Source organism: Alligator mississippiensis, chromosome 1 (genome assembly GCF_030867095.1).
Source record: "Alligator mississippiensis isolate rAllMis1 chromosome 1, rAllMis1, whole genome shotgun sequence".
In the NCBI taxonomy this organism is placed as follows: domain Eukaryota; kingdom Metazoa; phylum Chordata; order Crocodylia; family Alligatoridae; genus Alligator; species Alligator mississippiensis.
Window position 1 is genome coordinate 95098356 of NC_081824.1, and position 26946 is coordinate 95125301.

Genomic DNA, 26946 nt, shown 5'->3' on the forward strand with positions numbered 1-26946 from the left:
CGGAGGCCGTGGTGCCAAAGGATCTTCCGCGCGGTTGTGATTTATTATCGTTTATTTCGAAGCTGAAACATCCCGCGCGCGTGAAGAGGCCTTGTGTCACCGCGGGCCGCTCTGCCTTTCCGGGGCAGCGGCCTCGGCGCGACGGCTGCAGGGACGAGCCCGCGCCGTTAGTTGAAGTAGGTCTCGCACAGGGTTCACACACGCGATACACACCCCCTTCTAGGTTCAGCAAGAGCGCGGGGCTATTTCAGGCTTGTCCCAGGCAAACTAAATACAAGCAGGGTCCACTGTTTTAAGAGCGAGGAAAGTCTCCAATTTGTAATCAAAACCAAAGGGTCTGTGCCGAGGCTCTTTGTATTTGTGAGTCATTTGGGTTCCCAAATAGGGGAGGAGTTTGCAGTAATCCATAAACTGCTCTAGTTTGGTCTTGTACTTCTTTCGGATGTATTCAGAGCTCCTGGGGTTATAGGCTGCAAAAAAGTAAGCAACATATTACAGTAAATCATCTCATGTTTCTGTTGTTTAAACTCACTGCCATCATGATATAAGTACATCCTACATAATTAGTGAGCTATTTCTGCCTTATTCTGACTTTCTAATGAGACAAGAGAATGGTGGACTGGTCTTAAAAGAAAATTATCACAAAACAACTTGAGACGTAGCATCTCCTACTATCTGTGAACTAATGAGGCTAAAGAACAAAGAAAAAAAGCATGCATGTTGGTTTTCAGAGCAACACATTTTGGGAAAATTTTACAAGGGACCACTGCACAAAGCACCTACCTACCAGAAGGATACATGGTCAGAAGAGAGGTGGCTCAGCTCATATTCCTGAAAGCATGTTCAAAAACTACATGGCTCCTCTTTATTTCTCCTCTAGCAGCTGAGGTTTTTCTATTCAGAAAACTGCTACAATTTATGCAGAGTAAAGGCAACAAACTCATCTGGTGCCCCAGCCCAGATGAGTGGTACAGAGCTGGCTCTGTGGGTCAGATCAGGCCTACAGATAACCCTCCCCCACTGCATGCTAGTTGCGGTGGCTGTTGTGCCTGCTTCAGCTGATCCAGGACCTGAACGTGGTGCTTGTCCCAGACCAGTCAAAGCTGGCACCGCACGCAGAACAGTCCCCTTCTAGACAAAGCAGGCACTGCAAGCGCTGGGTCCAGCATGCTGTGGGGTCCCAGACTGGCCCTGCCTGCATAGCATGTGTGCAACCAGCTGCTACATGCATTGTGCATCCCAGGCCCTGAACACAGGGCTGGTTGGTGCATTTTGGGTGCATCTACACATGGAATTAACGGGACTCTGGCTCCATTTCAGCTGTAGTAAACTAATCCTGATGTCACTGTCTACATGTATGTTTAAGCGCAGTAATTTACTGCGGCATAGGGTGGTACCTGTGTCTGACAGGACTAAACACTGGAGTAAATTAATCTACTGTGCACTAATTGCAGTGCACGTGTAGATGGTGATGCTTTACTGTGCATTAAATTAGTCTAATATGTAGTAAAACACGTGTAGACACTGTGTGGCACAACTCAAGACCTAGAGGCAGAACCAGGGGTGAATGATGGGTTCTGTGGGATGTATGTAGCCTGCAGGCTGTAGCTATGACACCCCTGATGAAAATTTTAATCTCTGGACCTACTTTATCAGATCCCTAAAAAGCTTTTAAAATTTATCAGGACTTCATCTGCATGACTAGGGAGGATTTGGAAATATGTGGGCGTAGCCATTTTAGGAGAATGGTTCTGTGGTTTGGTATATCTGAGAGATGCCACAAGTCCAGTTTTGCACCAAGTCTCTTCTTTGATTGATAATGGTCTGAATGCAATATGGGTAGAAAGATTTCCTGAGATACGGATAACGAAACGTAGCATTAAGAAGCATCTGGGGATTATAAAAATTTAGTTGTCGTAGATGATGCAACATTGAAGATTTTACCAACTCTGAAATCTTTCTGAGGTAATTCACGCAAAAAATGTTAGAAGGCATATTATAGGACTGAAAGATTATAGAGAAAATGTCTGTAAAACCAAAAGGTAATTCTGATCCTGGGATGACAGCCAGGAGACTCTCCAAGCGAGTAGGAAGGCATTAAATGGATTTTGAAGCTCATGGGTTCTCTCTCATAGCATATTTCCAAGGCCAGACCCTTGACTTTTCATTAGAACACTGTATCTTCAAATCTGACATTTGATCTCAGGATATCAGATCTATCTATATCCAAGATGCACAGTTTTTAAGATGCACATTCTTCAAGATAATCAAGAGATGCTTGAGGTAGCTGGATGGCTAGGATCGTGGGATTAATACCTAGTTAAAATAGTTAGGATTATTTGGGATCTAATACAATGTATATAGTGAATAGTGTTATATTAGTTATGTAGTGGATACAAGCATGGAATAACACTTCTGAAAAAAAAAATGGAGCAAATACAAAAAAGGTAAGAAAAAAGGGTAAGTGCTAATCAATTTATGAAGCTTGTTAGAGTTAGATGTGCTAGGAAAGGTGGAAAAAGAAAGGAAGCTGATTTTTGAGCCATCAGGGGGCATCAGTTCTTAAAATACCTAACAAGAATAAGTAAAGGGATAAAAGTAAAGGGACAAAATGCACTAGATAAAAGGAGGTGAGATGTCCTTGAAGAAGATAGACAAGGATTATGAGGCTTGAATCTGCAATCATAGAACCATAAAAAATGTGACTGTTTTGAAAAGACAGGGCTCGGCACCAAAGTTCAAGTTGGTTCTGACTAGTTTCTGGAAGATAAGTGCCTTTGAAGTGATGTAACTGGAAACTAGAAGACTAAAAGCAATATGGAGAGGTGCTGAAACTGCTAGACCCAGTGAGTACTGAAGAGCCAGATTCCCCCCTTCACTACTCTAGTTGTAAGTAAGCAAATGCTTATGGTTGTTTACACTTAACAAATACTGATATTAATATGTACATTAATATCTATATTGGTGATTTGGATGATGGACTTGAGTGTGCACTCAGCAAATGTGTAGATGATACCGAGTTGGGCAGAGTTGCAGAGAGTGATGGAGCAAAGATCCAGAATGACTTGAATAAACAGGAGAAATAGTCTGCAGTCAATCAGATGAAATTCAATAAGGAAAAGTGCAAAGTCCTACATTTGGAATGAAATTGCACGGTCAAATACGGACCGGGGAATGATAGGCTAGGTTGCACTACTGCAAAGAAGGACCTGGAGGTTACAGTGGACCATGAGACCAACAGAAATGATTAGAGGCCTGCGAGGCAAGACCTATGAACAGGGACCTGCTCAAATTGTGATATTCATGGAAACTATGAAAAATGGTGGTTTCCACGATTTTGCATGGAATTGCCAGGAAAAAAAAACAAAACAAAACAAAAAAAAAAAACACTAAAAATGCTGGCTCCCCAGTGGGGAGGAAGCTACTGGCACAAAGGGGAGCAGCTAAGATGACAGCCAACCTCTCCACCACTGATTGGCTGAGAGGTTTGCCTTTTGTGCATTGTTAGAGGGAAGGGGCCACATGACGACTAGCCCTCCCCGTCAATCGGCAGTGAGCGGTGGAGCCACATGAAAGGCAGCCCTCAGCCAATCAATGATGGGGCTTGCCATGATATGCCCACAAAAATGGCCACCGCTGCGATCAGCCCACAAAGTCACCCATCTGCCACATCGATTTTGGTAGATCCCTGTTTATGAGCAAAGGCTGAAAGAACTACGGTTATTTAGTCTGGAAAAGATTGAGAGGGGACTTGATAACAATCTTTAAATGTCTGAAGAAGGGTGATTATAGAGAAGAGGGCGATGGGCTTTTCTCTGTGACTGTAGGGGTCATGACTAGGAGCAATGGCCTCAGGATTCAGCAGGGGAAATTTAAGTTGGAGATTAGGAGGAAGTTTCTGACTATAAGGGCTGTCAAGCATTGGAACCAGTTACCTAGCAAAGCTATGGAATCCCTATCCTTGGAAGTTTTCAAAAGCAGGTTAGACGGACACTTGGCTGAGACAGTTTAGTTAGGGATGATCCTGTCTTGAGCAGAGGCCTGGACTAGATGTCCTTTGAGGTCCCTTCCAGCCCTACTTTCCTATGATCCTATAAACTTAATATGAGCCAACAGCGTGCTCTTATTACAAAAAAGAGCAAATAGCATACTGAGTTGTAACAACAGGAAATTTGCTTGCAAATCTAGGGAAGTGATTATTCTAATCTGTTCAGCACTAGAGAGGCCTCACCTGGAGTACTGTGTCCAGCTTTGGGCCCCATACTTCAAGAAGGATGTGGACAGACTGGGAAGAATCCACCCAAGAGTGACAAAAACTATTAGAGGCCTGGGAAGCAAGATTTAGGATGAAAGACTGATATAAGTAAAATTATTTAGTCAGGAGAAGAAAAGACTGAAGTGGGGATTTGATAAGTCTTCAAATACCTGAAGGGCATTTTTAAAGAGAATGGAAATAAACTTTTCTCTGTGGCTGTAAGGGGCAAGGCTATGAACAGTGGCTTCAGGCTGCAGCAGAGGAAATTTAGGTTAGAGAGTAGGAAGAACTTGCTCGCTAGGAGGGTCGTGAAGCATTAGCACCAATTACTAGTGAAACTGAAATGTTCATCCCTGGAAAATTTTCACAAGCAGGACAGACAGATGCTTAGCTGGGATGGTTTAGTCAGGAATGATCCTGCTTTGAGCAAGGAGCTGGACTAGATGACCTTATGAGGTCCCTTCTAGCCATACTTTCCTATGAGTCTATGATCCTATATAGTAAATAGTACAGTAATACAAGATGATATTTAGTATTGACCTATACACTTAAAATTATCTGTATAACTGTTGAATGACTTTTGGTTTTAATAAAAAAAAAGCATTCATCTGAACTGCTGGTACAATCTATAGAATTCCAATGCAGAGTCAAGCTGTTTGTCTTTGCATCAGGAGGCTAAGGCCATGTCTACACAAAGAGCACTTTAATGGTATAGGTATGTTAGTACACTAACCTACAAAGCACTCCTAGTACGACACAACAATACTGACATGGCAGGGCATTGCACTGGTATGGTGCTGAACTGCTTTCAAAATCTGTATTGAAGCCACAACTTGGTCAGAAACTAGGATGATATTAAAATCCGCAAAACCCTGCACTCTCTGGGCTGCCTGTTGTGACAGGGGGCCTCCCGGGGCCGAACTCTGTGGCCCGTCTGCCTGTCACCGTGACAGCAGGCCTACTCAGGGCCGAGCTCTTCACGGCCCGCCCACCTGTCTCTGGGCAACCGCCCGCTCATCTCGCCCACCACGCCTTTGATGATGAGTTCAATTAAGATGATAATTAAGCGGGAGGCTGCCCTTCAACTGCCCCGATGCCCAGGGGTGCTCTGCGGCTCCGACCTCCCCTAATAATGCAGCCCAAGCCTCGCAGATGGCATCATGGTGTTCAACATCTCACCGGCCCCACACTGGGCCCCAGAATCTTCCACGCGACCCCACTATGGTCTTCCCTACTCAGGCGGCCACTCCGCCCTCATCTGGGCTACCTCACCCACCCGAAGCCTTGTTCCCCTCTCGGGTGTGGTTCCCCTGGAACCTTCGGCTATCTAGCCCTGGCCCACCTCAAGGCCAGTCAGGACCCCAGGCCCCCGGCTCTTGGGCGTCCCTCGTGGTGGGCCCCCGGCCCTTTTGACCCTCACTGGTCCTGGCCCCAGCATGGGCCAGTCGAGGGGACTCTCCCCTTCGGGCTGGGTCTCTCTAGCCACTCACTAACACTGGGCCTCACCGTGCCACTACTCCCTTCCTCCTAGGAGCAACCGTGGCACCTCGCCCACATCACTCCCACTCTCGGGGTCCGCCCTCTCTGGGCCCCTCACACACACGGGCCCTCTCGGCCCTCATCCAACTCAGGGGTCACCCACCCGGTGGTGGTGGGAGCTAGGGGTTAAGGTGCCCCGACTCACCTTTCACCGGGGTGATCACTGACCTGGCATTTCCTGGGGGCTCCCACACCACTGAGAGCCCCACCAGACCACCCACTCCCAGCAGGGTGCAGTTTCAGGTCATGCCCAGGACCAGGAGCCTCCTACCATCCCCTTGCAGCTCCCCCTTACCTCCAGGCATTCGCAGCAGCCCTAAGGCCAGGCAATGTTGCTGCCTGACCTCCTGTAGCCAAACTGCCTGGTTTATATAGGCCTCAAAATGGCTGCCGCAATCAGGCACCTGGAGGCTGCCGGCTCCAGGCCCTTAAAGTGGCAGGAGCACCCTGTGCTCCGCCATACCTGTATATAATTAAAATTTCTTTAAGGTACTGTTGTGCTCTGACTATCTAGAAGCAATGAAGAAACCAATAATAACCCAACATAATGAACATTTGAGACAAAGTTTGGTCATACCCCCTCCAGGGAGGTTAGAAGTCTTACCTTTGTCAACTTCACAAGAAGTTTTACTCTATTAACCTGTATCTCTTCAGTTTCTTAAAGGTCAAGCTTAAGTGGTCAAGCCTTTTATTAATAATAAAAAGGTCAAGCCTTTTATTAATGATGTTACATAACTATCTACTAGGAAAGCAAGGTGATCTGAGAATGTAGATTAAATAAGAATGACGTAGAACTACAAAATCAGTAGCATACTGATTGTACAGTAACCCTTTCTAGTTGAAATCTTCATCAGTAACATCACAAACAAGCAGTCTGGTGAACAAAGCTTTGCTAAGCTAAAGATTGCTAAAGATCTACTTAAATCAGGATAGATATTTGTCCTCTGTTCATTCCCAGAAAGATATCAGTGCAGCTTTTGCCTCACGTTCATACATAAATTAAGTGGACCAGTGCCCGAGACCACAGTATAGAGCTGGCTTAAATAGCTACTATTGCTGTATGTTAATCTACAGTCTGTTTCATTTATATGTTTTTTCAAAGTATTTGGACCTTGTTGTTATTTTTGGCATGAGCATTGCTTAGGTAACCAGGCTGAGATTTTATTAGATCTTTCAGCAGACTTCATTATACTGATTTTGACCAATTTTAAAAATAGTTCTGGTTCCCAAGCTAGCTTAAAGGCAGTTTCACTTTTTTACTTTAAAATATGTTAGTACTGTACGGGTATTTTCCCTAGTGTAGAGACAACTTCAGTGACAGTTGATTCTCATGATATCTTTGTAGATTGCCTATTATTGCATTTACTAATGTAATTCTTCTTCTGTCTTGGTGCACTGTGTATTTGCCAAAGATGTGTTATACTTATATAAGTCATTATATATCATATTTTTAAAAACATGTTTATGACTTCATAAGACAGAGATTTGAGCTACATTGAAAAGTTTTGCTGACAGCTATATTGGTCTGGGGGCATGAAAACCCAGCTGAAATAACTACACTGGCAAAAACCCTGTGCTGACAGAAGAGGGCTTCTGCTGGCATAGGTAATGCCGCTCATGGAGGTGATGTAGCCATACCGGCATAAAAAACGCCTGGTGCCACACACCATTCTGCTAACATAGCAAAACCGGCATAGATCTAGTGCAGTGTTTCCCAGATACCTGGGGCACATTTGTTTCTGGATTAAAATTGGTGGCCCACTTTACTCTTGCCTCCTAGGCCTGAAGAGGGTGTGTGTGTGTGTGTGTGTGTGTGTGTGTGGGTGTGTAATATATATATATATATATATACAAACACACCATATTTACCTGAGTCCAAGATGACTTCAAATTTAAGATGACACTCCAATAATTAGATTCTATACATGGAATACATTTCATATAATTTTCCATATATAGAATCCAATTATTGGCGGGTTGTCTTATATTCATCCCCCTTCCTTCTCTGCAGTTGCTGTGGCAGGGAAAGTAGCATTTGGGAGGGTAGATGCCAGGCCCCCATCCCTTGCCCCCTCATGCCTGTGCCTGCCCTCTCACTCATGCCCCCAGCTATTTGCCCCTCCATTGACTGCCACCGCTGGCAACTTGTGCCCCTGCTGCCTGTCCCTCTCAACCCCTGCTTCCCCCGTTGCAGGCAAGGGGCTGGGGCAGGCTGCAGGGTCTCCCCCATGCTTCCCTCTAGCCACACACTGTGGGTCTCCCTCATGCCTGGGGTCAAAGAAGGGTGGGGAAAGGCTGTAGTGTAGCAGCAGTCCCCACAGAAGCAGCTGGGGCAGGTGCAGGGTGCTGGACAGGGGAGGAAACCATTTACCTCCTCACATAGGGGCTCTTGCTGCACACCTCCATCGCACTTATGGCACACTGTTGTTCCATGGCACACCCTTTGGGAATCACTGCTTTAGTGGCAGCAGCACCATACTTTAAGAAATCCAGGAAATCCAGATGGTCAGGGATGGCACTTTTACCTAAAACTGTTCTATAAATCTACTGAATACATTTCTTCAATACTTATTATTATAATAATACATATTTTCACATACCTTTTAAATGGTAAGCCACAAACAGCAGAGCAGTTTTTTTTACACTTAGGAATGGAAACTTTGGCTTGAAGCAGCCTACTTCATTCAGAGCTTTTATCAGAGCAGTTGTTACCCCCTAAAGATATAAAACAAACTTTGGAGAGGACCATTAACCAGCTTGGATACAATATGACATAAAACATTAATCCTGCCATCACTAAAGTATATCTAGTTAAGCTTTGACATAATGTGGTATCTGAGTATCTACATCAATGGGAGTTTTGTCACTGAGTTGAATGGGAGTACAGTAGTAACTGACTCAACCATAACGAATATGGACACATTAATAAGAAAAATAGTGCATGGTTAGTATTTCTTTCAATAATACTTTTCAGTGGCAAACTGCAGTACTAGTAGAAAGATCATACAAGTTTTATATGAATGCATATGCATACACATGCATATAAACGCACTTGGCCAGATCTAGTGTGCAGTGGCTGCTTCATTTCCATTACCATCATCTGGTCATAACCTTAACTAGCACTGACAGGAATGTATTTGTGTAAGGAATGTTGTTTCTAGTGGCTCAGGGAAAATGTGATTTGTAGTATCACTTAGCTTCCTTGTAGTATCGCCTAGCTTATCACTGTAGCTTGGAAAAGGAGGCAAGCTTTTGGAGGCTTTTTGTTTTGTGTTTGTACAATGCCTACAACAATGGGGTGTTGGTCTATTACTGTGACCTAAGGTGCTGTAATAATACAGCTAATACATACCAACAATACCTAAAAAGTCTCTTTATTACATCTATCTATGGTACAGGGGTGTAGGTTGTACATCCATCCAGGAAAAGCACACACCAACTGTTGAAACTTCCTCAGCCTGACGAAGGGTTTTTGAACCCAAAAGCTTGCTTAAAAATTGTTTTCCAACTATTTAAGTCAGTCTAATAAAAGATATCAGTTTCACCCAAAGAACCTTGTCTGCCATCTATCTATGGTGGTATTTTTGTCCTTTGGTGACTGTTAATGGCTGGCATAAAGCATTAGAAGCACATTAGTAAAAGGGCAAATTTTAAATCACTTTTTTTGCTGCCCCAAGATAAACTAGTGGATAGGAAGATGGATTAGCAGATAGATATTATGGTCATAGCCTTATAATTGGGCTAGATCCTGTTTAATTCACTAAATATCTAAATGGCATCTAGGCATATAAATGTCATAACCTGGTCCTATTCCATCTTGCACAAACTCCTGAAAAACTGTTACTTTTGTAACATACCTTTGTGTTTTCCTTACTGTTTCTTGTAACCTAGACATAAGGCTGGAGAGGACCCACCCACTTTTTATGCTGATGGTTTCTCAGGGTTTCAAGCACAGTGCAATAGGATCTCTGACATTTAAATGCCTAAACACCAGTTATATGCCAAATAGGTGGACTAGGATCTTGCCCATTTGTTCTGTTCATTTATAAAGCAAATATCCCTAAATACTACATATGTGGTATTAACAGTTCTGAAATAAATTGCGCAGTCATAAAATAAACTGAGGAGCCTTGGGACAGGTTACGTTTTATCATATAGCCCTACAGTTTATTCATACACCTTTGGCTGCCCTACATTCTGCCTATTAATTTCTCTCACAATTAAGATCACAGATACTTGAGTAGCTTCAAATAGCTACCATTTTTAAGCCACCTTTGTTTCCTCCCATAACTATTCCCATGATGTTTACTTAATTAATCTTACCTTTATTAATGAGAGTTTAATATGATAATTAAAATATATAAAAACTATCTGGTATGTTATGAACTATATTATCTTATTTTTTAATTTTACTATAAACGATAGAAGCAGAAACTAGCCTGTTCAAGGTATCCCGTCAAGGGAAGAGCAGTAAGTAGAACCGGCTCCTTTATGGGAGGGAGTTTGTGTGGAAGCTTCAGATTCCAGTATTTTTCTGGTAGCCTAGAAAGACAGAAACTAAATGCTTTCAAGATACAAAGTATATTCAATAATTCAAAGTTAAAATAAAATTAATAACTTTACCTCATAAACTTCTGAAGTTTTTCTTCACTTTCAAAAATATACAGTTTATCTTGATATGCCACAGCATACCCAGTATTGCCAGGTACCAAGGCTTCATATCTAAAAAGACAGAAAAAAACCCAAAAGATGATTCATAGGCAATTTTTGTTACAATAGACAATAAGCCTATATAGATCTCCTCCTCAAAAAGCTATCAAACCATGGGTGCAAGCACTTCCCCACCACTCATCCAGTGCCAGACATGCTGGCCTGGGTGCTCGCTACCAGCCCTGGTGTGAGTCACAACACTTAAGCACCTAGAAGGTGACCATTCTACCTGGAAATCTAAGGCAGTGTATTTTTGGACATTTCTGAACCATGACAATTGTGGAATAGTTAGGTTATTATGTGCATCCATCCATTTTGTGTCCCACCTGTTTGGCTTCAAGAATGGGAGCTAATGGAGCATCAACTACAGCTCATAGTGGTGACCACTGGCTCCCTTACTTCATCCTGGCCAGCAGTAATATGGAATACCACACCCATAGTAACAGGGAATGGACATTCAGATCATGGACAGGCACTATATTTGTAGCATTAAATATGCCCTTATAGTGCTACAAAAAATGAGTGTACAGCTGTTCAATTTGTGTACAGCCATACAGCTGTTGTAGCATTACACAGCTGCTGAACATGCTACAAAGCAGTAATGCTTTCAAAGAGGACCCTCTCTGTTTTGTGTCTACCACCTGTACAGTTACAAGTAGCGCTCCCTCACAAGGGAGAGGGAGGAAGAGTGACTGGCTCCTTGATAGCACACCCAGTGGAGAGCTACCAGGGAGCCCTGGGGCACTTGTATACATGACGTTGTTAACATATACATGTGACAAAAATGTCACTGTGTGTGGCTTAATGGCATCACAATGTACATGTGCAAGACTTTTGGGGGGGTTTAAATGATTTTGCATCATTGCAAACTAGACTACATCCGGATGTAGTTTAGTTTGCAACTTTGCAAAATGCAACAATGCAGCTGTCAGCTCACCTCCCAGCCACGAGAGAGGTGGGCAGGCTCCAATGAAAAAAAGCACTGGCCCCTTGCCACTTCTGCCTTCAGCAGGCAGAAGCAGCGAGGGGCCTGATCCTTTTTTTTCCCAGCAGAGCCTGCTCATGGCTAGGGGGCGAACTGCCAGTGGGCTAAGTGGCCCCTGAGCTTTGGGGGGGACCCTGTCCTTCCCTCTGCAGTGGCAGCACCCCCCAAGGCCACCAGGGCAGGTTGCTAGTGGGCCGGATGCTGCACCAGCTTGGAGGCAGCACCCAGCTGGATCCAACTGTTCCCTATGCCTGCTGGGGCTTCCAGCACCACCGCTGCCTTCCTATCCCCTGGGACCATCCAGGAATTGGCTGGCTTGCTCCTGGGGCAGTGTGGGGAGGTGGCAGAAAGGGGCCTGGATGTAGTGGTGGCCGGAGAATATGGCAGGGATAGTGCCCGGGGCACTGGAAGTCTGGGTGGGCTTGGGGAAGCTCAGGCTCAGTGGGCTTCCAGTGCCCTGAGTACCATCCCCACCACCTTCTCCAGCTGCCAGCACACTCAACCATCCTACTGCTGCCCCAGGAGCAAGCCAGCCCATTCCCAGGTGGTCCCAGGTGGTGGGAAGGTGGCAGGGACAGTTTACCAGGTGCTGGAAGCTCTGGCAGGCTCAGGGAAGAGTTAAATCTGTCTGGGTGTTGCCTCTGAGCTGGGGCAGCACCCGGCCAACTAGCAGCCTCCCTGGGTAGCCCTGGGGGATGCTGCCACCATGGTGGGAAGGATGGTGGCCCCCTGCAGCTCAGGGGCTGCTTGCTTCTCTGGCAGCTCACCCCCCAGCCGTGGACAGGCTCCAGCTCCTACAGAAAATAAAAAAGGATTGGGTCCCTCACCATAACTTGATGGAAGAATTAAAATGGTTTAGTCCTCAGGGTTTTATTCTATAGCCTACCGTTTCAATTTAGGAGTTGTAGAATATAACCTTGGGAATTAAACTCTTGTTATGTGTACAAACGCTCCTGATGTCTGAGACAACCGTGCCCCTTCCTGGGCTCCACTAAGCAGCTAATTGGTGAAGCCTAGGTAGAGTCAGCTTTGTGCTACCACTTTTGTGTCCAGCAGACCTCCAGCTCTGCTGCCTACAAAGCCTGGATGGCTGACCAGCAGAGCTGATTAGCAGGGGGCTCTGCGTGCTGTTCACTGACAGCCTTCTCTGTCCAGCAGGGGGGAGGGCAGGCTGTCAGTCATGGTGCTCCCCTTAGTTGGCTACTGTTCAGCTTCAAGAATGGGAGCTAATGGAGCATTAACTATAGCTAATGCAAGAGTGTTTTAAATTCTACTCCAGAAGAAAAAGGGAAAGGGAACAGTCAGGACCCACTGCTCAGCCACCCACATACTTTACAAGAAAAGGAGTGGAGCAGACATATCAGTTGCTCCTTGATGTCAGAAAGGACAAGGGGCAGAAATGGACTGGAACCCTAAAAATAGGAACAGGAGCTTTGACTTTTTTAGGGAATGAAAACCTGGTTGGATTTAGACCACTTCTTGCTTTCTGCAACTTGTTCATATTCCAGGTTCATAACAAACCCTGCAGCAGTACTGGATTCAAAAGATAACTTCACAAATTTTTGCAAAGCTATAGGCCCAATGTATACTGTTGCAATTTTTATTCCTGTTTCAAATGGAATAGTGTTTCTTTTTTTTTAATACAAGGTACATGGGTTTTTCATACAAATTCTAAGAAATGTTAAGATTTACCTCTGTTTTCCATCTAAGTAAGTGACTGGACAGTATCCTTGCATTTCTGCACTCTTAGGGAATAAGGCTTTTACGTCTGCCATAGTCAGTTTCTTTGGGAGCATATTTGGTGGGGGAAGAGGATTAGGTGCTAATGGTGGCACATACAACTCTGGTGTATTCAAGAATTTCTGTAATGTGAGAAACCTTTGTAAGATGAGAGAAATATACAGTAATAATTTTATACATGCTACATAGGAAGTGGCTTGTTTCATACACATTTGCTACTTGTTCCTTTATTTCCCTGCATCACAAAGTGCTGGGACAGTGAGGAAAGCCATTCTTCCTTCAACCCACCTTCATCTAGGCTATCGTTCCCATTGTATAAATTAAAAAGGAGTGGGGGAAGAAGACACATGCTTTGAAATGGAAGACCTGAAATATTTCAGTTTATAAGTGAATGTTTGTTCAGAGGAATTTTGCATTGATAAGATTCTCTTCCACTACATTTTAACTCAAGAACTGATAGAAGTATACAGAACAATGATTAGAATATCATAAGAAAACAATCAGCCTAATTAAAATAGAGTTAATTTCTGTACAGAATATATACAGACTCATAGTAGCAAACCGTGCAATTTTCCAAGCTAACAGTGTATTTTCTTTATTCAGAGCCACTTACGTCCAGTTCCTCCTGGGAAGCCATTTTGTAGTAGTGTCCTCGAAATTCTGCAGCAAACTGTAATGAGGAGGTTACAGAGCAGTCAACCAGTTCACCCTTTTCTGCAAGGCTAACAGGACAGTACTGCCCAAACTCTCCCAGCCGAGACCGCAGCTCTTGTGTTGTAATACATAAATCAGCAATATTGGCTGCTTTTCCTGTGAATAATAATCAATAATGATATTTTGTAGTATTGAAACATTTTCCACTTATAATTTTATGATCTTTATATTCATTGTAAAAAATATAACAATTATATTCTATGCTTAGAATGAGAAACAAGCAGTCTTTATGAATATTAGATTATTAAAATTACATTGTAAAACATTTTGCTGATTTATTTTGGTAACCATTTCTCTGGCAAACACTTAAGAAAACAATAAATGCTATTGATATGGGATACTCGCCATGCTTAATTAATCTGCTTCACTGGGATAGTTTTGCACTGGTGGTGTATTGTTTCATTTCTTTGTGTTACAAAAGAAACAGTTCAATTGTAATTTGAATGTTTTGCAGGGATACATTTGAGTTTAGGATGGGATACAAACTTTCATTTATTCATTCTAGTCTTATAACTACAAGGTTTAACTAAATTGATTGTTACATAAAATATCATATAATACTGTACCTTAAGTTATATTTTAAAAGGCCTGATGCTCAAACTATATTTGAAAAAAATCCTAAATACCTTTTGGGATGTGATATACATTTACAAGAAGGGCACTGACCTGGAAGCTTTAATAGGGACAGAATAAGAGACATTATCATCTGTTTTCACTCCAGACAGGGCTGGCCCATCTCATACTGCAAAACTTGCAGCTGAAAGGGGGCCCACAGCTAAGGGGCCCTCTGCGTCTGGCCACTTGCTACCCTTCACCCCCGGCTGCTGCCAGGTTCTTTGGGGCAAGGGGCTCCACAACTATTTCTTGCAGGGGGCCTCCAAAAATTGTGGGCTGGCTCTTTCTCCAGAAATAATCTGACTCAGACTGGACCACCCTCAGACATGCTGATAAATTCAATGATGGTATCGTCTGACATAAAAACTTAAATTGGGGATTATTCCAGGTTATGTCAAGACTGAATTTGATCCCCAAAGAAAATTTCAACTAACTAATACTTGCAAATTTAACCTTAATTCTGAATTTTCTGCATTTATAAATAAATATATATATAAAATAAATATATATATTTTAAACTAGTGTACAAAACTGAGCTTCTGTCCAAGGCTCTAAATGCCTTTTGTGCCTGACAAAGGTCTGCTTCATTATCTGATCAGCATCCTGTAACAGGAGCCTCTGGAAGGCAGGACAACTAGGGTCAACAGGCTCTTGTAAGAGTTTCTTAAAGGTACAAAATGCATATAAATAATAGGGCTGTGTGAAGCTTTGATCCCTGATTTGATTCGGCGGAGATTCGGTGGCCGAATCTTCAAATCTGAATTGAATCAGGAGACGCTTTAATTTCTTTGAATCAAATCGAAACCCTCCGAATCAATTCAGAGATATTCAGACATAGACACAGCTTTAAATGTTTTTTCTACATACCTCTAGGTAGCAGGCAGCTCATGAATGCTGTGATGCTGGGGCAGATGGAGTATCCCACAGAAGTGTGGGGGGCTCCCCAGTGCACTCAGCAGCGACCCAGAAGTGGACTAGAAGCACTTCTGGTCCATTTCTGAATCCACTGGAGAGCACACGGGAGGGCCCCTCTGTGCTCCACCAGATCAGCGACTGGTGCCTCCTGGGTCTGGAGGGGGAACCCAGGGTCCCCCTGTGACCGATTGCTGAGTTGGGGAGGCACAGGGGGGCCTCCTGCGTGCTCCCCGACAGACCTGGAAGTGGACCAGAACTACTTCTGGTCCACTTCCGGGTTCACCACTGAGCATATGGCCCCCCGCCCCCGCGCCGCACTCCTATGGGATGCTCCATCCACCCCAGCATCGCAATGTTCATGAGCCATGCTGGCACCTCAAGGTATGTAAACATTTAAAGCTGTGTCTATGTCTGAATTGCTGATTCTCCGAATCAGTATTGAATCTTCGGATTCGGCCAAATTGAATCAAGAACAGTGATCCGAATCAGTGAATCGAATCACTGTCGCCGATTCGGGCCAAATCTGAATCCAAACTGAACAGGGCCTGTTTCACACACCCCTAATAAATAACTCATTAACTAACAATGTATCTTTAACAATTCATTTTTAACATGATCTGTGCTGTTGCATAGGACCTGCATGTGGATCTCTCCTCAAGGACACCAATGTCTCAAGGCAACTGTAATTCCATTTATTCTAATTGTGCTGCGTCTTGGGGCTCAGCTCTCTCAGCTTGCCCTAGTTATTGCCTGCCTGTGACTTATCTCTAGCAAAATGAATGACTTAGTGCCTCTTTCCTTTCTCCCTTTTGGGGTTGAAGAAGGTGTTTTGTTATTTCTATGAAGTGCATGCACAACTGAGGTGATAATTTCATATAATCATGGGACTACCTCTTGTGATATTCCTGTTATCTGTGAACATTATTTCCCATCAGCTTCATTATAATTAAGCAGTGGAAGTTCCTACTACCCCAAGCTATGTCAAAGTTTTGTTTAGCCTTAAGTTTTATTTTGACTTACTCAACAGGTGTGTGGTAACCCATTTTGCAGTAGCATAACTAGGCTGGGGATGACCAGGGCACCAGTCCTGGCTGCCAACTTGGCAGAGGGAGGGATACAAAAATAGCCGCTACACTGCTTCCCTGGCTGCCTCTACCAGTAACCCAGGTGCCACTCCTGTTCTATGTGCTACCATCACGAAGGGTGCAAAACTTCCCAGTTATACCTCTGCCACTTTCTGATATGACACATTTGTTGTGTAGGCAAGCTCATTCACAGACCATGCAGAACTGACTGCTTTTTGTTTCTTTTTACAGGTACCATTTTCTTATAAGAATTTTATCATTGCTAAGTAACTGAAATGTCCTCAGTTTAGATTATTTTTTGGCTGAGAATTAATTTAGTGATCCATCTGGAGCAAGTTTATCCGATTCCTTAAATTACAATTTCTTAGGATCATAGGAAAGTAGGGCTGGAAGGGACCTCACAAGGTCATCTAGTCCAGGCCTCTGCTCAAGACAGTTTAGTCAGGGATGATCCTACTTCAGCCAAGTCTAACCTGCTTTTGAAAACTTCCAAGGATAGAGATTCCGTAGTTTCACTAGGTAACTGGTTCCAATGCTTGACAGCTGTCGTAGTCAGAAAATTCCTCCTAATCTCCACCCTACATTTCCCCTGCTGAATCCATTGCAGGCCATTGCTCCTAGTCCTGACCCCTACAGTCACAGAGAAAAGCCCATCGCCATCTTCTCTATAATCACCCTTCTTCAGGCATTTAAAGATTGTTATCAAGTCCCCTCTCAATCTTTTCCAGACTAAATAACCCTAGTTCTTTCAGCCTTTGCTCATAAATAGGGATCTACCAAAATTGATGTGGCAGATGGGTGACTTTGTGGGCTGATCGCAGCGCTGGCCATTTTTGTGGGCATCTTAGACAGACAAGTACAATTTAAAAACATAATATATTCTCTTTTACCTTCTCTTATTCTTTCCAGATATATCTGGATCTGCCTAATAATAATTTGAACTTCCTTGACTATTTTGTTCCAGATCCACCATTTACTTTGTGATGCATCAGCCACACACCAGTTCTGATGTTCCTTATCATAATAAGTCTTAACCGCATCTATTTGCTGTCTATAGCAAGAATTCCGAATAGCTAGAATCTGTGCACTGTCATGGGCAGGATATGGAAGTCTAAAGACAATAAAAAATAATATTTATATTAGAGGACTGGAAAGTATACATATACATATAGATAGATGTATGTATATATGTAACTATTTTCTGATTCTGATCTGTATATTTTAGAGGTTATTTTAATAGTGTTTTTAAAAATTCTGCTTATGAAATACAGCTTTGTTATTAAGAATGACATTGCCAAGAGGACAGGAAAAAATCCACTATTCTTATTAATTTTGAGGAGCCAAATGGGTATCCAGGAACAAAGCAAATTATGCTATATTTATTTTCTGACTGCAGTACTTGTATTTTGAAAATAACTTAGAATGCGTTAGCACGTTTACTGACATATTGTAATATACCTTTAAATTCTAGTGCATATACCAAAGCTTGTGACACTTAGAAGACAGAAGGATCAATTGTTTATTTGAAACTTAAACTGGTAGACTTAATATAATACTACCACAGATTTTTATTTGGAGATAAGAAGTAGCCATAATCTTTTACTATGTTTTAGTAAAATACAAGCTCTAAACTCAGGAAATATCTATCTACAGTTTATTACACACATATATATAAAGCTAGTTCAAATAATCTAAATTATCTCAAACTGGAATGTTACGTAAAACTCTCAGAACAATTTTAACTAGAACCTAACTAGAGGCATTGCAGTGGTGATCCCTCACGGTCATGGATAATTATGGCTCTCCAGTTGGGTAAGATAAGGTGGGACAGCCTATGTTTAGGGCACCTTTTCTAGCTACCTCCCCTTGAAGAGTGGGCAGAGGGGATCCCAAAAAGGACTGTTCAGTTGCGATCACAGCTATCAAATCACCCTCCTGTCCTATTCCAAGGGTGAAGCGACCAACATGTGACCACTGCCTGTGTTTGGATCTGTGACTAGGGACTCCCAGCCATCACTTCATCTGTCCCCATTGCCACTTATCTACTACCACAGGGCATTGTAGAGGTCTGGGTATTAGTGATTAGTTATTGTGGTAGATGTTGGGTCCAGTGGGAGAAGCCTACATGTGACTTTTTTATGTGAGAAACCTGTTGTGTATTGGCAACCACATGGATCTTGGTGGAGAAGAAACCTGTGTCCAGTGGCAAGGAGATCCAAGATGATGTGGGATACTTGTCCACTGCTGCCTTCATCTGCCTTCACAGCCATTGAGAATTATGCCTTCTGCTTCTGCCGCTTCACCATTGAAGTCTTTATGTTATGTTGGAAAAAGAGCACTTTGTCTGATACCTCATCTTTAACCATACTGCCATGGGTGACCCTACCAGGACTACAAGACCCCTGACAGTGTTGCTCTTAGGGTCATTGATACACGCAAACCTCTCCACCCCATCAAGGTGGCAGTCCATGGAGAGGTAAAAGTAGGAATACCTAGTCTAAACTGTAGAGTTATAAAGGCTCTTAATTCAAACAGTGCTAAAAAGCTTATATTAGCTTTTTTAACCATAAGTTACATCCCCAGGCAGTGCTACCTTTTATTATTTACTGGGGTTGTGCATTTGAATTGTATAAATAAGCCTAGAAAATATAATTACTTTGAAATGAAAGATGTAATTTCTAAAGTAAAGTCTTGAAAAAGATAGTGCTACATGATGTTTTTGTGATGCAAATGGAGTTTCAACTTTCACTTTACAAGCAGTGTAGTCATTGCTTGATTAGCAAATGAGAAATTATAAGCAACATTATAAGCAATTATAACAACAACATTATAAGCAATCTGGAAATTCTTATAAACATTTCACCTAGTTTCATAGTTGGTAGGGTCGGAAGGGACCTGAGCAGATCATCAAGTCTGACCCCCTGCCATGGCAGGAAAGAGTACTGGGGTCAAACGACCCCGGCAAGGTGTTCGTCTAGCCTCCTCTTAAAGACCCCCAGGGTAGGAGCCAGCACCACTTCTCTTGGAAGTTGGTTCCAGATCCTAGCCGCCCTGAGAGTGAAGTAGTGCCTCCTGATATCTAGCCTGAATCTACCCTCTGCCAGCTTGTGACTGTTATTTCTTGTCACCCCTGGTAGTGCTCGGGGGAACAGGGACTCCCCCAATGCCTGCTGGTCCCCCCTGACTAGTTTGTAAATGGCCACTAGATCCTCCCTCAGCCTTCTCTTGTGGAGGCTGAACAGGTTCAGGTCCCTTAACCTCTCCTCGTATGGCCTGCCCTGCTGACCCCTGATCATGTGAGTGGCCCTCCTCTGGACCCTCTCCATGTTGTCCACATCCCTCCTGAAGTGCGGCACCCAGAACTGGATGCAGTACTCCAACTGCGGCCTGACCAGTGTCGCATAGAGTGGGAGGATCACCTCCTTGGACCTGCCTGAGATGCATCTGTGGATGCATGACAAGGTGCAGTTGGCCTTCCTGACTGCTTCTCTACACTGTTGGCCCATGTTCATTTTGGCATCAATAATGACTCCAAGATCCTTTTCTGCCTCTGCACTGATGAGAAGGGAGTTTCCCAGCCTATAGGTATGCTGCTGGTTCTTCCTCCCCAGGTGCAGCACCCTGCACTTGTCAGTGTTGAAACCCATCCTGTTCTCATCCACCCACCCCTGTAACCTGTCTAGGTCCGATTGCAGCCTATTCCTCCCTGTGGAGGAAACACCTTTCTTTCCAAGATGTCCTAATGAGGGCATGGTTTTTATCCAATTTAATTTTAGGTTGTGTGTTCTGTTTTTTTGGTGCCCTGTCCAGGTATTAACTACTTTCTGCTGTTAATCAAAAAGCAGACTGACAGGATTTAAGTCTGAATATTTATCTCATCAAAAAAGAAAAGAAGTGAAGGAGAAGTTTTCACTGAAAGGCTTAGATAAGTAATTTATGCATTGAACTTTGGATAAGTAAAATATATGTTACTCCTGTCCTTTAAAAAGTCCTACATTAATGACTGTTAAGGAAAGAGAAAGATTATTACTTTATAAACAGAGAATATCAATTTTGCGGATTATACTAATTCTTTGTTGGTAAGTAATAAAATCCAGTAGCAGAACTGGCATTTTGTTTTTCATGCTTCTTGGCACTCATGAGACTATGGTGACCCAGGACACAAAAGTAACCTCACAGGGCATGTCTACATGAGATATTTACTATGGAGCTGATGAATTAGCTTTGTAGTAAATGTCTCAGTGTCTACATGTGTGTCCCTATTAGGGTGCACAAAACTAATAAACTCTGCAGCACAGTAGTACTTGTAAATTAGTAAATTGTAGTACTACCCTGCTGTGGAGTGTTTTCATTTGCAGCAGGGCATGTATAGATGCTGACCCGGCTGGGTTCAGTAAGGGCCTGTCTGCTGGCTAGCCCCTCATTGAAGTTCCTTTGTGCCCCAGCCAGCCCCTTTGCAGAACATGGAGCCAGGGGGAGCAGCTACAGGCTGGCAGGATCACCCCCAGGGCCCTCTGCCAGCTGGGGCTGCTCCAACTGGGTTTCATATGCTGCTCATGAATAATCAGGTCCAGAGTTAATTGCTCCCATGTGCACATTCCAAAGGTGTGCCCAGGAGCAAAAACCTATGGAGCAATAAACTCAAGAGTTTATTCACGTGCACTAATTGCATGTGTAGACACACCCACTGAAACCTAGGTAGATACTTTGAGAGAAAGGACAAGATTTACATGGATAAAAACATTGCTTGCAATGAGCATCACTACCCAGGAGTTCTTTCCTTATCCTGTAATGCTCTTCTAAACACCTCCTTTGCATCCATTTGTAGCTCAAAGATTTTCACTGGGATTATTCTCATTGATTCCAATAGGTTCACTTGCTTTCTCGTTACAGGATACCCATCAATAACAACTCTGTATAGAACCAACACACAAAAAACCCTGTTAGTTTCTAATTAACCATTATAAATTAACAGTTCATATATGCAACATAATTTTAACAAGAACAAAATCTAAATGAAAGACCTCGTCCTGCTTTCCATGATGTACAGACTTCTAAAAAACAATCCCCAATTCACAGAGTTTAATTAAAAATACAAGTAGGTGTAACAAGCAGTAAGACAGGAGTGCAGGGATTAGGCCAAGAAGAAAGGTGATAGGAACATGTAGTAATGCAGACTGGTAGTGTGTACAACTCAATGGTGGAGTATCCTAAAAATGGTGTAGTCCTAAGTTATAAGACATCTGTCACATAACTATTTTTGCTATCTGCAGCCTCCACTGGCCACCTACATCACTGATTCGCATCCCTCTTTGACATGTGAAGAGATACATTTGAGCAGCTATGTGCAGGCTCAGGTCTGTCCCTGTTCCTATCAATCTACCACCTCCACTCCTCCATTGCAGTCACAGGTTCCTCTGCCTCTGCAAGGAAGTCTAAGCACTCTAATATGTACATTAGTTTTTGAAAGTGAGTGCCACTTATTTCACAAAAGTTATGAAAGAGTGCTTCAAATCTAATGAGGAATGCCTCAAGCCCCAAAAGGCTGTGAACTACTGATATACATACTTATTGATATGAATACAGACTGGCTAGTAAGAGATAATATTTAAGGTAATTCATAATATTTTACTTAATGGTTTGCCTAATCCATACTGAAGAAGAAATACAGTTGTCACATGTTAGAGAATATTGGTGTAACATCTACCAAAACAACATTCCAACAGCTACATTAAAAAGGACCAGTTGACAGACACCTGTTCTCAAAGATTAAAAATGAATTTCAAAGATTAGTATGGAATGTGATTTCCTGGGAGAATTTCCCTACTACAGGAAAGAAAGTAGCAGAAGCTAATGAGAAATGATTAAGTGACAGGGTGCTGTTACAGGTTACCTTTAAACTATTCTAAATCTGTGCAATGTTAGGCAGTGTTAAAGTTAGAATAGTTTCAGAGCAATTGCAGGTTAAGGCTTAATGCTATCTGTCCTGTATAACTGTGACTTGCTTTTCCTCACTTTCAGGTGCCTCTGGGATTTGTAGTCCACAACTGCAGCCAGCAGTAAATTTCAGTAAGTTTAGCAGCAGGGCAGTTCTGTACTTGGGGAAGGTTGGTTTAATCCCCCTCCCTGGCCCCATACCCCAGCTGGGCTTGCCGGGGGGTGGGGGGTGGAGGGCAGTCCTTGCCTCCCCCCACAAAACCCTTCTCTGTTGGAACAGACAGCACAGCCCAGCTCAGGGATGGAAAGCATGCTGGGATGCTGGGGGACTGTGATTTAACTTGAACCAGGAAGGGCTCTGGGACAGAAGTTTCATAAGCCAGTTTGACCCAAATCAGTTAAGTCTGATACTACAGTCAACCAGGTTTATTTTAAACCAGTTTAAGCCATTTAAAAACTGGTTTATGTGTACTGAGCTACTGTTCTGTTAAAGGTTTAAACCTGTTTCTGATGACTTAATCCAATTTATGTGTAACTTCTGTCCCTAGCCCTGGAGTTCCTGGAGCTGGCAGTATGATGCCACGTAGGCTAGGGCCATACTCACTGGGGTCGTGTGTTGGCTTGAGGTCAGTACCACCCCCTAAGCAGTGGAGTTTGGGAGGGTGGCAAGTTTTTTTAGAGCTAGACAGGCTGAAATCTGTACATCCTGGAATGCTGAATGACTGCAAATTACTCACTTTATTTCCATAGAGAAGACTAGCAAAACCTTAAGCTAGGTAGTACTGTTCAAATATAACCCTCACCTGAAGTAGCATAACTTTAAGATGCTTTGGGGGGCGCTTAGAATGGTTTAACACCCTTTAATCAATGTACACTTCTGTTTTAAGTGCCTTTAGAATAGTTTAAAGGCTACTCCAAGACGCTTTTTAGTTCTGACCAGCTTGGTGGGTGGTTCCATCCTGGAACGACCCCCCAAAAAGCCCCAGAAAATGAAGCCCCAGGAAATGAAAGTTCCATAAGAAATAAGGGATGGAAGAAAAGCAGTTTCTTGCTGCTTCTAAATAAACTTTAAACACTAAAATATTAAGAGCAACACCTACAACAACAATATTAATAACAACAGCAACAATATAGTAGAGTGAGTGGTATGAAGTTCTTAATTGTTGGTCTGCACTGCCAAAGAGAAAGGGACAAGTCTTAACTGCTTCAGGTATTTGCTATAAGAGAGCATATTCAGTTTACATTGGAAAATACTGTCCTTTTGGTTGAATGAGTTACTTTAAGAAAATGTGAAATATTAAGAGGAGGAAAGCTGAATATTTGGCCAGTGTCAGTAGGCAGCTATTTGATCCAGCTTCAGATCCGGCTGCTTTGGATGCCAGCAATCCGATCTGGAGCTCCGGGCTGGGTTCCCACTGCTGACAGGCAAAACTTGTGACATGGGTGCTTGTGCAACTGCCTGTCTTAGGGCAGTTGATTGTCTGTACTGATTATTTCCTCTCCTTAGTTTGTGGTTTTGTAGGTGTTAATCGTTGCTTGTTAACTTGTTAACACCTACAAAACCACAGACTAAGGAGAGGAAATAATACAGAAAATCAACTGCCCCAAGACAAGCACAAGCACCCATGTAACAAGTTTTGCCTGTCAGCAGCCAGAGGTGCAGGGCCCCGGAACCCAGAAGCCCTGCACCGATCCTTGACAGCTGGCAGGCTTCGTGACCGCAGCAGGGGCCACCATCCCTGCAGCTTTCACCCTGCTTTACCTTAACACACAGTGTCACCCATGTCACGAGTTTTGCTTGTCCGCAGCTTGAGGTGCAGTTCCTCCCAAACCTCTGCACTTATCTCCTTGAAACTTGGCAGGCTTTGTGGCCTCAGCAGGGGCTACCATCCCTGCAAGTTTCATCCAAATCAGACAAGAACCAACAAAGTTATAGATATTTCATTGATTCCCCATTATAACCTATGGCCAGATCTCCAAGGTGGCTCCGAAGCTTTTCCAAAGTGGTTCGGAAGCTCAGAACCACTTTGGAAAGCCTAAAGAAGCCGGTGCTTCAATCCAGACATGCTGCTTCAGATGCTGAAACGTCCAAAGCTTCTTCGGATCCGAAGCATGGTCCGAAGCCTTGCACAGCCCTACTGAATATGTTTGGTTGAAAACTGGAAAATCCTGCTTGAGAATTGTTCTTGAATGCTCATTTGAAGAGCCTAACTTGTGCCTCAAAATGGGGAGGGCCAAAGTATAACTTCGTCATGAAAAATCCTTCAGTCCTGTTGAAGAGCTTTAGAGAAACAGCTTGTTTCATTGTGGCTATGTGCCCATCTCTGGTTATCAGAGAAATATTATATCTTACTGAAAAAAGAAAGAAACCTCTTACCCAGCAGTTGTACACACATGATCCATCAGAGCCACTTCTAGAGCATGGACAGCCAGTTCATCAGGTGCAGTCAGTCCTTTATGGAGATGCCATTTTAACATAAGTGCCAACTCGCTTTCTGGCTGATTGGTTAACACTAGACGTATAGCATCTCCTATAGATAGTCTCATTAACCCATAGATACTTGCAAATTTCTTGGCAACTGCAAAACATTTCGATATCAGACTTAACTTTCACCTAGGCTATAATGCAACCTAACAGTTCTGTTCACAGGATGTTCAGATGGCATAAAATTATGATTTTCATAATTTTGGATAAACACAGTATATTACTGGTAGAGAGCCAGGACAGTTTTTCCTGGGCTGCAGCATGGTGTTTCAGAAATACTAGATTAGGTAGGAAATAAAAAAATGAGGGAAGGCTCACTAGGACAGCAGTAGACACATATAATCTTACTCTTGGGAAAAGATTAAAAATAAAAATGGAAAGTTTTATATAAATATTTGGTTTGTTTTTTTTAATTGTACTAGTAAAGCAAAGCAAGTATAAACCCAGTTTTGACTGGTAAAGCTGCTAGAGTGGACAGGTGAATCTGTCCCTATACCTTTAAAAGAGCAATAAAAAATTAATATAAAGCGGAGGATTAAAATCATTACACTTAAATAGGAGTTTCTAACAGACAGCTCCTTGGAAAGGTTTTCTCTAGCTGTTTCTATTTAGAGCTATGCCCATGTATGTAATGGGGGCATTTATTTAGTATCTAATTAGTAGGGATCTACCTAATTTTCAGGGGCTGCTCCCAATTTTGTGGGCAGAATGCGGGCCCTGGTAGCCTTGTCATGGGTAGAGTGTGGTGGGCCTCTTCATGCCTCTGCCCGAGGGGCCCCATTGGCCCATCCCTCACTGGTGATTCGCTGCAGAGACTGCCTGTTGTGTGGTCCCACCTCTTACCACTGATTAGCAGAGAGAGGCAGGGCCACATGATAGGCAGTCCTTGCTGTGAATCACTGGCAAGGGGTGGGGGATGGTAGCCATTTTGCCGGCAGCCCTTTGAGCAGGCAGTTCCCCTCCACCCTCCTTCCCCACTCCAGTGAGCTGCCATAGTGTTCAGTAAGTTTTTTTTTCCCTGCGGATTTTGTGGATTCTGCGGATTTCAAGGGCATTGCCTGGATTTTGCGGGCAATGCCTGATTTCCCGGAATCCACAAAATCATGAATTCAGTAGGTCCCTACTAATTAGACATGACAGATTAGATTGTGGCTAGATAGACAAGGGATAGAACATATATATGTAATCAGAAAACTGGAACTGAGGCATAGAGAGATTAAGTAACCTTCAAAGTCATTTAACACACAATGTCTTAGGCGTCACAATGTAGGGTTGGTAAATGGGACACTGGGAAAATGAAATGCAGCATCCTAGGCACAGTACTAATGAGAGCCAGACCAGCAATGTGAATAACTAGTTTATGACTTCTAACTAAAGTAGTTATGGCAGATACAACCTCAGTCATCAGAAAAACTTTTACAAAGTGCTGGAACCTACCTGTGGTCTTTCCAGATTTTGGAGGGCCTACAATTGCAATCTTAACTGGCACAGATGGTTTAGGTTTTGGCTGACAGATATATTTGATGGGATTTTTCATAAATTTTTCTTTATTTTCTCTACTTGTAAAGAAATAAATATATTGCCGATGGATGACTGGAAAGATTGGAGTTTCTTGGTTTTGGAAAGGCTTGATTACATCTCCTTCACTTAGCTGCAATATATACAAACAAAAAGTTAATTACCAATACTTTTGTTTGGCATAGGTTACTCTTCTATCATACAACAGTGGTTTCATGGCCAAGTGGTGGTATGGTGCTGCTTACTGATACTAAAGAGGCAAAGACCTCTGAAAAATGGTCCATGATTGCATAAGCCTCAAACAGAACCCCTCCTATGAACCAAAGTAACTTTCAAGCCCATAGAAAACAATGGAAATAATTGACATAAAGCGACATCCTACTGAAAGAGAAGTAAAGCAGGGCATAGGATGGGAAAAGGGGACTATGACAAATTATTGGTAAGTAAT

At 43.0% G+C, this 26946-nt stretch overlaps 1 protein-coding gene across 1 annotated transcript in view; it reads right to left on the reverse strand.

Annotated features, from left to right (window-relative positions):
* Positions 1 to 34: 34 nt before the first annotated feature.
* AK9 (adenylate kinase 9) overlaps positions 35 to 26946 on the reverse strand; it is a 191235-nt gene continuing 164323 nt past the window's right edge. Inside the window, exons 30-39 of the mRNA XM_019499938.2 lie at positions 26418 to 26631; positions 24873 to 25074; positions 21325 to 21471; positions 17449 to 17669; positions 13843 to 14039; positions 13182 to 13351; positions 10418 to 10516; positions 10234 to 10336; positions 8395 to 8509; positions 35 to 470 (exon numbers count right to left, since the gene is read on the reverse strand). Coding sequence (XP_019355483.1) covers positions 268 to 470; positions 8395 to 8509; positions 10234 to 10336; positions 10418 to 10516; positions 13182 to 13351; positions 13843 to 14039; positions 17449 to 17669; positions 21325 to 21471; positions 24873 to 25074; positions 26418 to 26631 — 1671 coding nt within the window. The 3' untranslated portion in view covers positions 35 to 267. The remainder of the gene's footprint in view (positions 471 to 8394; positions 8510 to 10233; positions 10337 to 10417; positions 10517 to 13181; positions 13352 to 13842; positions 14040 to 17448; positions 17670 to 21324; positions 21472 to 24872; positions 25075 to 26417; positions 26632 to 26946) is intronic.